The 11,154-nt window shown below is 39.4% G+C and overlaps 1 protein-coding gene across 1 annotated transcript; it reads left to right on the top strand.

The window, feature by feature from the left end:
• The first annotated feature begins 2,806 nt into the window (after positions 1–2,806).
• On the top strand, positions 2,807–10,320 carry fbxl5 (F-box and leucine-rich repeat protein 5). Its single transcript, XM_042416121.1, has 11 exons — positions 2,807–2,941; positions 3,668–3,883; positions 4,828–4,923; positions 5,092–5,287; positions 6,398–6,583; positions 6,708–6,833; positions 7,595–7,749; positions 7,849–7,931; positions 8,130–8,855; positions 9,340–9,488; positions 9,972–10,320. The coding sequence occupies exons 1-11, from the start codon at positions 2,858–2,860 to the stop codon at positions 10,046–10,048; spliced, it is 2,094 nt and encodes a 697-aa protein (XP_042272055.1). The 5' UTR covers positions 2,807–2,857; the 3' UTR covers positions 10,049–10,320.
• Positions 10,321–11,154: the final 834 nt, after the last annotated feature.

Here is an 11,154-nt window from a genome sequence, read left to right as displayed (position 1 = left end):
ATCTAAGTATAGGTGTAATATGTTAAATTTTTCTTGTCCCAGTGATACTTTGGCTGCAGCATTTCAGATTAGCAGGAGCCGTCCCACTGTCTTTTTGGGAAGTCCCACAAAAAGGCCATTACAGTAGTCTAGCCTAGAGGAGATTAATGCATAAACCAGTTTTTCAGTGGAGCTATGAAGGAGACACTTCGTTCAAATCTTTAATTCTGATCACTGGAACCAAGTGTGTTTTTGATTAAAGTAAGGAATAAGTCCTATTGGTGATTCTTGTAAAAATGAATAAAAGTCTTGTAAAACATAATAGAAAATAAAACTGTTTTCCAATAGAACTGTGAAAATCCTACAAGAACCAAACATTTTTTCTTATAAAGGGGATAAAAAGTCTTGTCTATGATTTTTAGACATTTATAGGAATCCTAAGGGATTTTATTGGAACCAAGCAAAACTGATTTCCAATAGGACTGAGAAAATAAAAAAAATCTTTTCCTTTAGAATTCCTATAGGATTTTTAGAAATTTATGGGAATCATAAAGGATTCTTTTGGAAAAGATGAAAAGCCTACAGGACTTTTTGACAAGGGTTGACACATCAACACCAGATTATGAGTATCAGGACTTTGAAATGATTGTGCAAATGACTGTGTCTATTCCAAAGAAAGAACCACATGGACTAGGAAGAAATTGCCTCTTTTTGTGGAAGAGGAAATGGCTGGAAGCTTAACTGCAGGGCTATCAGTGGTTAAATCTGATATTATGACTTTTTTCTCGTAGTATTACGACTAATACTAATACTCCACCGTAAACTTGTATGAACATCAGACTGACTCTAAAAATGACTCTGGTTAAGTGACTCTCAATGTACTTACACAGAATAACAACACAACAATCTTGAGAAATATACACAAGGAATTACTATGTATATATTCTGTGGACTCTAAACAGGATTCAAACAGTGCAAAGAAGTGGAGGGTGCAAGGAGTGCTGAAATAAATATTAAATGGTAAAAAAGACATGTTACTTCATATCTATTAATATTTCACATCTAGATTAAAATGTCTGGATTTTGCACTTCACCTATTAAAAATTGAAAGTCCCCCTCCACTCAAAAATGTCCATTTCTTCATGTTCCTTCAGTTGGAAGTTTGAGCTTCAATGTGCAGAATAATGTATGTATGAGTTTGACACTAGAAGGCTGTGTCAAACTGCACAATTTTCAGATGACTCAGCAGTTGTTGGTTGTATAGAGGGAACTTTGTGGATTGGTGCAACCACAACCATCTGCAGCTCAACAATGTAAAGACTAAGGAGATGGTTGTGGATTTTAGGAGAAAGAGGCCCAAACCAGTTCCAGTTACCATTCAGGGTACTGAGGTGGAACTTGTCTCTAGTTACAGAGCTGGACAACAAGCTGGACTGGACCATCCACATGGAGGTAGTGTCCAAAAAGGGGCAAAGAAGGCCAAAATCCTAACATCTGCAGGCCTCTACTGTGCACCTTCTACCAGACTGTGGTGGCCAGTGCTCTGTTTGCTCTCTTTGTTGTGGTGTGCTGGGGGGAGGGTGTCTGTGCAGCAGACAGGAACAGAATTAACAAACTGATCAGGAAGGCGAGCGCCATCATTGGGACTGAACTGGACACAATTCAGCAGGAGGCAGAGGTGAGAATGCTCTCAAAGCTGAACTCAATAATGAACAATCCCACACACCCACTTCATGCTCTGGAGATGGTTCAGCAGCTGCCATCAGACTGTTTAATGTGCACAAATAATTACTGTGGTGTATGTACAGTATAATATTGTATACTGTGTATTTATGCATATATGTGTGTGCATATATTTATACATGTATATATTTTTTTCATTTTATATTTATAGATAATACAAGTCACATGTTGCACATTACACATTGTGTATATTACATATATTTTGTATTGCTTTATTAGTACAATTAGGTATTTAAGTAATTTATTTTAGTATTTTTGTGCTTAGTTTTAGATGTGTTATGTTCAGCGTTAGATGTCTCCTGTGGTTGTCTTGACTGTGAATGTAGCTGCCGTAACAAAGTAATTTCCTGTAAGTATCAATAAAGTATCTATCTATCTATCTATCTATCTATCTATCTATCTATCTATCTATCTATCTATCTATCTTCTCTGTGCTCATTGAGAATCCAATTTTAAGTGGTGGGCCTATGAGCATGATTTGTGATGTCACAAATACAGTAGTTTTGAAGCCAATCCTGGTTCATTAGGTTCAATATTCAATTTACACAAGTGTGATGTGGAAACTTGAAGCCTCCAACACTGAGAATAGACTTTTACAGTGAAGTAGAAGACATCTTCTGTGAAGTACTTAAACTTCTGTTATGAAATATATTTGCATATTTATAGATTCAGGAATTGTTAATGAGGGAGAAGGAGTAGATGTAATTTGAAGGATTTAAACAAGACCATTGAACATTTTTTGTGGAAAAAAACATATCAGACTCAAACTATTATTCAAAGTAGAGTATTTTATATACATCTTAAACATGTCTGGAAGAGATCTTTAAGGTACAAAAGCTATTATATAACTTCAGAAAATCTTGCTTCTAAACCGGTGTTTTTATTTTTTATTCCCAGATTTCCAAGTGTATTCTAAAACTTCTAAAATCACGCTTGCTGGTCTGAGAACGGATATTCCCTGGAGTTACAGTGAAACGTGTATAAGCCTTTATTCAAACACTGATCCAGGATCAGTACTGTGCGCCGTTGGACCGTTTTATGCTACGTTATTTGCAGTCACGTGACTCGCTGGCGCACGCCTCCGTGTTTGATTGTATCGCTGTGCAGATGACGCACTGAGGCTCAGTGTGCGAAGATGGCTCCCTTTCCGGACGAGGTGGATGTTTTTACTGGCCCACACTGGCGAATGAAACAGCTGGTGGGCCTATATTGCGAGAAGGTACGTATAATTAAATGTCGGTCGTCATTTTAGAGTTTTATAAAGGAATATATGACGGCGTTTGCCCAAACGACGAGAGAACGCCAGCTAGCACGCTAGCTAACTTGTTCCATATACAGCACTCAGTATTGACCATCGGATGTTTGTCTCACTGCTATATTCGGGTCATTTGGTAGCTTCCTGCTTTTAAACGTTAGCTTTACATTGAAGCATTTACTTTATCAGAACTGTGAAGCACGTATTTGGTTGCTCTCAATGAACTTCCCCGTCCTCCGCCCAGCTAAGGCTTGCTAACTGGTTCAGCTAGCCTAACTAACTTGCCAGATAGCTTGTTATGCAACAAGCTTTAAGTATCACAACTCAGTTTCTAATGCCTCCCCACAAACCAAGCTGTGAATGACATTAGAACAGTTTCAGGCTGTTTGTTGAAATAATGTTCTTTAAAGCTAACGGTACGTGTCAGATAAGCTTATTTTGAGACACAAGCAAACGTTAATACACGACGGGTGACGTAAACTGTGTTAATGTTGCACTTTTGGCTGTCTGAGTGTACTTTTGGCTGTCTAAGTTTACATCCTCTGTCATAAGACAGCTGTTGTGTTGGGTTACGCGGGAACTATTCTGACCTAATGTTAGAAAATACTTTTCACATGGATTTCAGTATAAGAAGAAATTGACGATATATTTAAGAATGCGTGACTAAAAGTTTCTTTTTGTTTTTCACAGCTGTCTAAAACCAACTTCTCCAACAACAATGATTTCCGCTCATTTCTTCAGTCACTGTGCGCCACCTTCAAGGAGTTCAAGATGCATGAACAGATTGAGAATGAATACATCATTGGCCTGTTGCAACAGCGCTGCTGCACTGTGTACAATGTGCACTCTGACAACAAACTCTCAGAGATGCTGTCCCTCTTTGAAAAGGGGCTGCACAACGTTAAGGTAAATATGCATAGATGTTTTAAAGAATCATTTACTGTCATGCCATGGCCCTCAATCTATTTCTGCAACAGTTTTACGTTTGGCCCAGGCAGAGAAATACTAGGCTGTGCTTATATGGAAAGCATACATGAATTCTGCAGACCTCAGCTGGTACTCGATGCCCAATGGTGGGGTAACACCATGTCATTAGAATAACTATCATGTTAGCCACACAAAGATTGCCGTTCAAACATCAACATCAGACGTGTTATTTGTCATGTATAGATGCTAACTGTAAACAGGAGGAAATTATAATGTATCTCCTTTAAATATTATATTGAAGCCATTTGACATATTATAAGATAAATTTTCATACCATGAATCAAAACCAAGTTTTTGTCTCAACTGTACAACTTGAGATTTTATTTCCTGAGAAAATGGCCAGATACAGAAATAAATGGAATGATTTATATAATCGAGCCAGGGTTGTTTTTGTGATCTGCTTATCAAGAGACAAGAGTCATTGTTCTCTCTCAAGCCATGGGCAAACCAAAAAATGGGCTTTCCAGAATGATGCAATTGTGTAAATCTTAACTTCCGCTCTCTGCTCCAGTCAGCTTGTAAAATAGAAAGGGACATTCTATTGCTTTGGATTGAGATCCTGCACAGTGTCCTTAGGGAAAGATGTTTCTACTGAGAGAAATAATATTGTGATGAGATTTAAAAAAAAAAAAATGTTGGCAGTTTATGTAGAATTTTCCTCAGTTTACAAAGAGGTTGTTCAAAATATGATGTATGAAAAATAAATCATTATTGCCATGTCTACTAATCCAGCTACTGCAAAAACAGGTGACAACACGTTTTGTCATTAAGTTATGAAAAAACTGAACCAGTAGATGTTTCAAATGAGATTGTAAATGTTTTAAGGGATTCCATAAATGAATAACTGGTATGTGTTTTTTTAGAGTGAATATGAGCAACTTAACTATGCCCAGCAGCTGAAGGAGAGACTAGAAGCTTTCACACAGGACTTTCTGCCCCACATGAAAGAAGAGGAAGAGGTATAAGATGTTCACATTTCTTTGTGTTTTTAATATAAACATCTTTTAACTGAATGATTCCCCAAAGAATTGGTAAGAGGAAATTGTGTTCATGAAGATGTGTTTGTTCATACCCCAGTGAGTTGCACTGTCGCAAATATTTTTATAAACTAAGGAGATGCGTTGCAGGTGTTTCAGCCTATGCTTATGCAGTACTTCACCTATGAGGAGCTGAAGGACATCAAGAAACAGGTGATAGCACAACACTGCAGCCAACAGCAATGGGACTGTGCCGCTGAGGTGCTGAAAGGATTCCGTTTGTGGAGCCAGGCGGAGGAGCTGCAAAAAGCCTTTAAATATGCCGATCATGAGAAGACAGATTATGGTTAGTGAGTTTTTTATGCTTACATGCCATCCTTTAGTGAAGCAGTTTCTCCAGTGTTCAGCACCGGCTGTGTTCATTACCGCTGCTGTGTGAAGTTGAGTTTGAGTAGCCCCGGACATTGATCCCTATGTAGTTAGCCATAATGCTGCTACAGGTGGCGAGTTACTGTGTTTACTTTTGTTGTCAGACACTTGTATTAACAATCTGAGCCTGTCAGTGGCAAAAACAAGCACTTGTAGTTGATGTACAAGGATTACATTGCTTTCTGTTTCACTGCTGCTGGCTGAAGTGATCTCACTCAATGCTCAACCAAGTCCAAATTTTTTTTTCATCATTAGTCGCTTAGACCCCAAATAACGGGAAGATAGGGTCCAGCTTGAAAAATCCCGGAATTTCCCTTTAACTGGGATCAGTCAAAATAAACACTTCACTTCAAATAAACACTATCCCCACAGGCTCTGGTTTGATTATTATGGGCATTTCTAGCATTTTTGTTATTTTATAAACAAAACAAACAACTAACTACAAAAAGTTGATTAAAAATGAAAATATTTGCAGCCCAACAGTTTTGTCTAGGACTTGCAGTGCTTGTACTTTAAAGTGCTATACTTAAAAAGCTGGGTTCTACTGTGAGATTTAGTAGTGACCTTTGTTTGTTTTCCTATAATCAAGAATTCAGTTTTATTATACAGATTGTTTCAGCTCAGTATTGTCCATTGTAGCCTTTTACATGAAGCAGACCAAGCTGTTCCACAAAATGCCAACACAAAATAATTGGGCATAAACAAACTGGGGCACTGCATGCCACTCTCACAAATCAGCAACACCTCCTCCTTGACCTCCTTTAGTACAACTCTCAATTATCCCAAAACAAGGAAGCTCTGCCCGGTGGTCAGAAGTGTAAACATAAACAACACAAATATTTACATATAACTGAAAATAGTTCCTACAGTGCTTTTATTTCAATCAGTGCAATGTTTAAGCACTTATGTCATTAGTTTAATGAAAGAATAGATTGTCTTGGACAGTGGATAGCTTTTTAAGAGGTGCATTTCAAATTTTCAGTATTTGAGTCAGTAACCATCAAAGCTGTCTTGTCTTCTTCCTCAGAATTGGAACAGAACAGGAATTCTTCAACCCACATCTCCCAGCTTCCTACAGAAATCATGCTGAGGTTGTTCCACTATTTGAGCCCTGAAGACCTGTGTCACTGTAGTCAAGTGTGCACCTCTTGGTCAGACCTGGCCAAGACCGGCTCTCTGTGGAGGCACCTCTATCCTGTGCGCTGGGCCAGAGGTAGGCTAGTGATAGCTGATCATTTCCCTACAGTGTAAAATGAAACTTTGCTCACAACTGAGAATCTCATTTATTTAACAATTGCTTCGTATTATGCTAATAAATGTTTGTGTGTCTAATGTAGGTGATTATTATAGTGGCCCACCTGGGGATCTGGACCAGGAGCCGGATGAGGAGTGGGTGAAGAGTCGGCAGAATGAGGGCCGGGCCTACCAGGAATGGGATGAGGATGCTGATGTTGATGAGTCTGGTGAGGTTTTGTCTTCAGGGAAGTGCACACCTCGTTTGGTGACGAAAACAGTATTTCAGTGTACACAACTGGTATTTATGTTGCACCTGCAGTATGTAAAGATCATTCAGAAACAAGCTGCAGTGTTTCCCCTAGGTTGACTGCTTTAGGGTGGTGGCGACAGCTGCTGAGTCTCTCCAAAACTCCCAAACACAAATGATTATTGTTTTCCAAATGAATAGAAATGAATAGATATTTGACGTTATTTTTGGGTTCTCATTGGCATGACGGCCCGCCAGGTCTGTACTATTATAGGGGAAACACTGTGGTGACAAAAAGGTATAATTAGGTAGTATGTGCTATTGCTAGTTTCAAACCCATTCACCCTGCCTCTAGCAAGCAATTAAATCACCAGCTTTTGCATTTACATACACAATGACCACTGCTTTTAGCAGCAGAAGGCTCATGAAATGTTCATGTTATAGAAAATCATATCTGGATAAGGCACCTAAAAAGTCTACTAACATGAATCTTTATTAACACTGGGTTCAAAAAGCATAAGGTGGCTGGCTTTGACATTTCTAATAATAGTCTTTGACAGTGAAGTTTAAAACTGCATAATGTTTCTGATTGGTTATCTTGTTGATTTAAAGTAATAAATGCATAGTGTGACTGAAAACTAATTGTGTTTGTTTTTAGTTTATACTTTACAAGTGATGAATAAAATTAGCTCTACATCTAAATTGAGTAAATGATGTCACCCTTGCTCTTGTTCATGTTAGATGTGTCGGGCCATACAGAGGGCTCCCTGGCAATTAACACTGCTCAGCGGGAGAAGAGGCTCCTGAATGGGCTCATCCAGAACCTTCTGCCAGCTGTGGGTCCATCTGTCAAGTCCGTTGTTCTGGCGTACAGTTCTACAGTCTCTAGTAAAATGGTATGCAGTGCAAAATTTTAGTTTTAATGCTGTAATCACACAATACCGTCTTAATCTTGTAAAAAATGAATGTCAACTGTACTTTTGTCCACTTTTCAGGTGCGCCAAATCCTCAGTCTCTGCCCCAATATTACTCATCTGGACCTGACCCAGACTGATGTTACAGATTTTGCATTTGACAGGTAACTAGTAAAAATAATTACTGAAAAATTATTTCTGATTATGCACATCCAAAGTTTATGTAGTGGGACCACACAGTGGATTAAGATTAGGTTTCCTAGCTCTTTGCCATGAGCCAACCCTGGTCAACTTTTGTTTTATTGTACAGTAAATTCACTCAATACTCATCATATTCATTTTTGCTATCCTTCCTCTTCCAGCTGGTCATCTCTTGGAGCATGTCTCTCTCTGGAGCACCTGGATTTGTCCGGGTGTGAGAAAATTACAGATCACACCCTGAAGAAACTGTCTGTTGGGCTGGGTGACCTTGCCCCTTTTGACAAACGCTCAGACCGACGAGCCAAGCTTCTTAAAAGTTCCCCAATACCCATCACGCTCATGGATGAGAGAAACCTACACGCAGGTGGGCGGAAGCGCCAAGCCATCATTTTCAAGCAGGGGACAGGCCGTTGGGGTGCCGCCTGCACCCCCACACGGGTGTGGGTCCTGGACCCCTCAGACCTTGTTGATATTGAAGATGCTGCAGAGTGGACCCGTCGTGGCGGGTTGTCTCTTCCTGAAGCAGAAAGCTTTGTAGAGACACAGCTTGTGGGAAGCTCATTCTGTTGCAGGAGGAGAAGGAGGCGCGGGCACAGGACTGGCTCAAACGTCTCCTTTTTGCATCAGCAGTATGCCATTTCTGGAGAAATGTTTTGTGGTCACTCTACCTGCTGCACTAATGACATGGCCCTCAGGACTTTTAATGGGCCTCAGTGCGAGTCAGGCACCACCAGAAGCAGCACTGCAGAATTTCGGACTAAATGCTCCTCATTTGGGGGGATGCAGTGTCGGGAGCATGAAAACAGGACTGACCAATCAGAGGCAAAACGCTCCCTGAGACTTCTCAGTCTCTCTGGATGTTATCAAGTCACAGATTTGGGCTTAAGGTAAAGTTCACTTATTGGTTTGCTTCAAACTAACTAAACTAACATTCCTTTATAATTATAATAACATTATTTCCCAGACTAACCTGGGTTTACATGGATTTATTTGAGAGGTTAGTATCTCCATAAACAGACCTGAGGCAGTGAGATTTAAGTGACTCATCTTTGTCTGGTGAAAAAACATTTTATCAGCTTGTATTGATGAAGTTTCAAAACATTGAATGGTGAACAGTGTTATTTTCAGTGCGAGCTGACTACACAGGATGGTGTATTAACTTGTGTTTGTGTTGTCATTTATACGAGCACTTGCTGGCAAACTCCTCCCTGCAACCTTTTGCATTTAGGCAGTTTGAGTGCTCATTAAGTTATATTTCCATCAGATATTACCTTGTAATGCTGTTTATCATACATCACATTACATAATAGTCTCAGTATTACCTTTTATGAGATTAAGAGGGGATCATCAGTGTTCGTGCTTGTGTTTCAGGGCTCTGTCTCAGCGTGGAGGGCTTCCTGTCCTGGAGCATCTCAACTTGTCTGGCTGCCTCTTCATCACTGAGGTGGGGCTGAAGGAGCTGGTGTCAGCCTGTCCTTCCCTCAATGATGAACACTTCTATTACTGCGACAACATCAACGGTAACACTCACATGTGAAACTGCTAGGGGTCCTATTTCCTCTGAAACACAGAATTGTACATGCTCATGCTCTTGTCTAGCAAGGTACTTGGGGAAACAGTGTTATGTTAAACTGTATATGAAGATGTCACAGTGAATGTTGATTTGTGAGCAGACATGTTGCAGTATGTTGCAACTTTAACAAACATTACTAACCACCCACATAGCATGTGTCCTAGTGTAAGTAACCGATGCTGCTGAGGTGGAAGGTAAGTAGGCATTACAGTAGCCAGTGTGATACCTTCAGTATTCACTGTCAGTGCTTTATTTAAAGTTATATTTTTAAATAATAATTCAGATATTATCTAATATATAATAACAATCAGTTTTTTTTAAATATTTGTGTAGATTGTGGCTGTAAGGGCATATAATACATAAATAAAAACAAAAGCTTTGCACATTCCTGCTGTACAGCGTATGACCACCGTGTGGTGTTTTTCTCCAGGTCCTCATGCAGACACGGCCAGCGGATGTCAGAACCTGCAGTGTGGCTTCAGGGCCTGCTGTCGCTCTGGAGAGTGATCTCGCCAAGCACCGCTCTCTATTGTCACGTCTCCTTTTATTGCACTTTATCCTGGAAATACCATTTGCTGTATTTTGTGTCACTTAAAAATGTTTCTGGATGAAACTGTAATTTTGCTCCTGTTATTTCCATTTCCATCTGTATTTAATGGAATTAATCCTTTAGAAAAAGGAAAAGATTAAGGGGTGACGATAGATCTGAAGTGTCTGCAAATGTACATTCTGGTTCCTTCATTTGGTTTTGAAGAAGTAAAAAACTAAAGAAACATGAACACCAAGTACTTAGTGTTTTCTGTAGTTAAACCATGATACTTTTTCACTATAACTATACTGATTTACATAAGTCTGCTTCCCCCACTGGTGTTTAGTTGACTCATTTATAATCAGTGTAGTGTAAACCTGACTGTAGCATCAAATTGATAAACTTTACTTTTTCCATCTTAAACAAGCTTGTCATTAAATTGATGGTGACGTGGAACATGAAACAATTGAATGGATGCCTCCCTTTAGAATGAAGCTGACAGTTCTTGACAGTCATGTTATTGACGGTTAAGGGTCAGAGTGATTACATGCAGTATGTCGTCCTGTCATACACAGAGGATGTACTGGCCCCCACAGGCTTGACTGTTATTTACTGTTCAGTCAGTACTGGCACAGCAACCACATTACTGAGACATCAGTAAAGGGATGTACAGACATAGGAATTGGTACATGTTACAGTCTGAATCATTTTTGTCCAACTTTGTGATATCTAATATTCATAGTCACCTAAACATGCTTTTTGCTTACATTTTTCTTAATGCACTCCAATGTTGTGGGCAAAGAAATGGACCAATGTTCATATGAGAGGGATTATTCTGATAACACCCAACACTGAAGCGCTTTTAGTGTGGAGATTTAGAATAATTACCTTCAGATTGGGAGAAGCCTACTGAGCACCTGGTCAACTTTCAGTAGGTTGTACTGCATCTTAGATCATTCTGCAGTAGGATTTATTTGCTTGTTCAAAAGTCTTGCATGAGGTGTTCTGTTGGAAATGTTCAATTCATAAGCAGAACAATAAAAGTATCTTGGGGTTAAAAAGCTTGTTGGTCTTTTTTTTCCCT

This window comes from Thunnus maccoyii, chromosome 7 (genome assembly GCF_910596095.1).
Source record: "Thunnus maccoyii chromosome 7, fThuMac1.1, whole genome shotgun sequence".
Taxonomy (NCBI): domain Eukaryota; kingdom Metazoa; phylum Chordata; class Actinopteri; order Scombriformes; family Scombridae; genus Thunnus; species Thunnus maccoyii.
The sequence above is the reverse complement of the archived record's forward strand: the minus strand, read 5'-3'. Positions and strand labels throughout refer to the sequence as shown.

What these genes read in the sequence shown, in the direction of transcription:
- fbxl5 (XM_042416121.1), top strand. Translation starts at nt 2,858, where the DNA reads ATGGCTCCCTTTCCGGACGAGGTGGATGTTTTTACTGGCCCACACTGG. An exon ending in ACATGAAAGAAGAGGAAGAG is followed by an intron (nt 4,924 to 5,091) that starts GTATAAGATGTT and finishes GATGCGTTGCAG; the next exon opens with GTGTTTCAGCCTATGCTTAT. An exon ending in TCCTGTGCGCTGGGCCAGAG is followed by an intron (nt 6,584 to 6,707) that starts GTAGGCTAGTGA and finishes TGTCTAATGTAG; the next exon opens with GTGATTATTATAGTGGCCCA.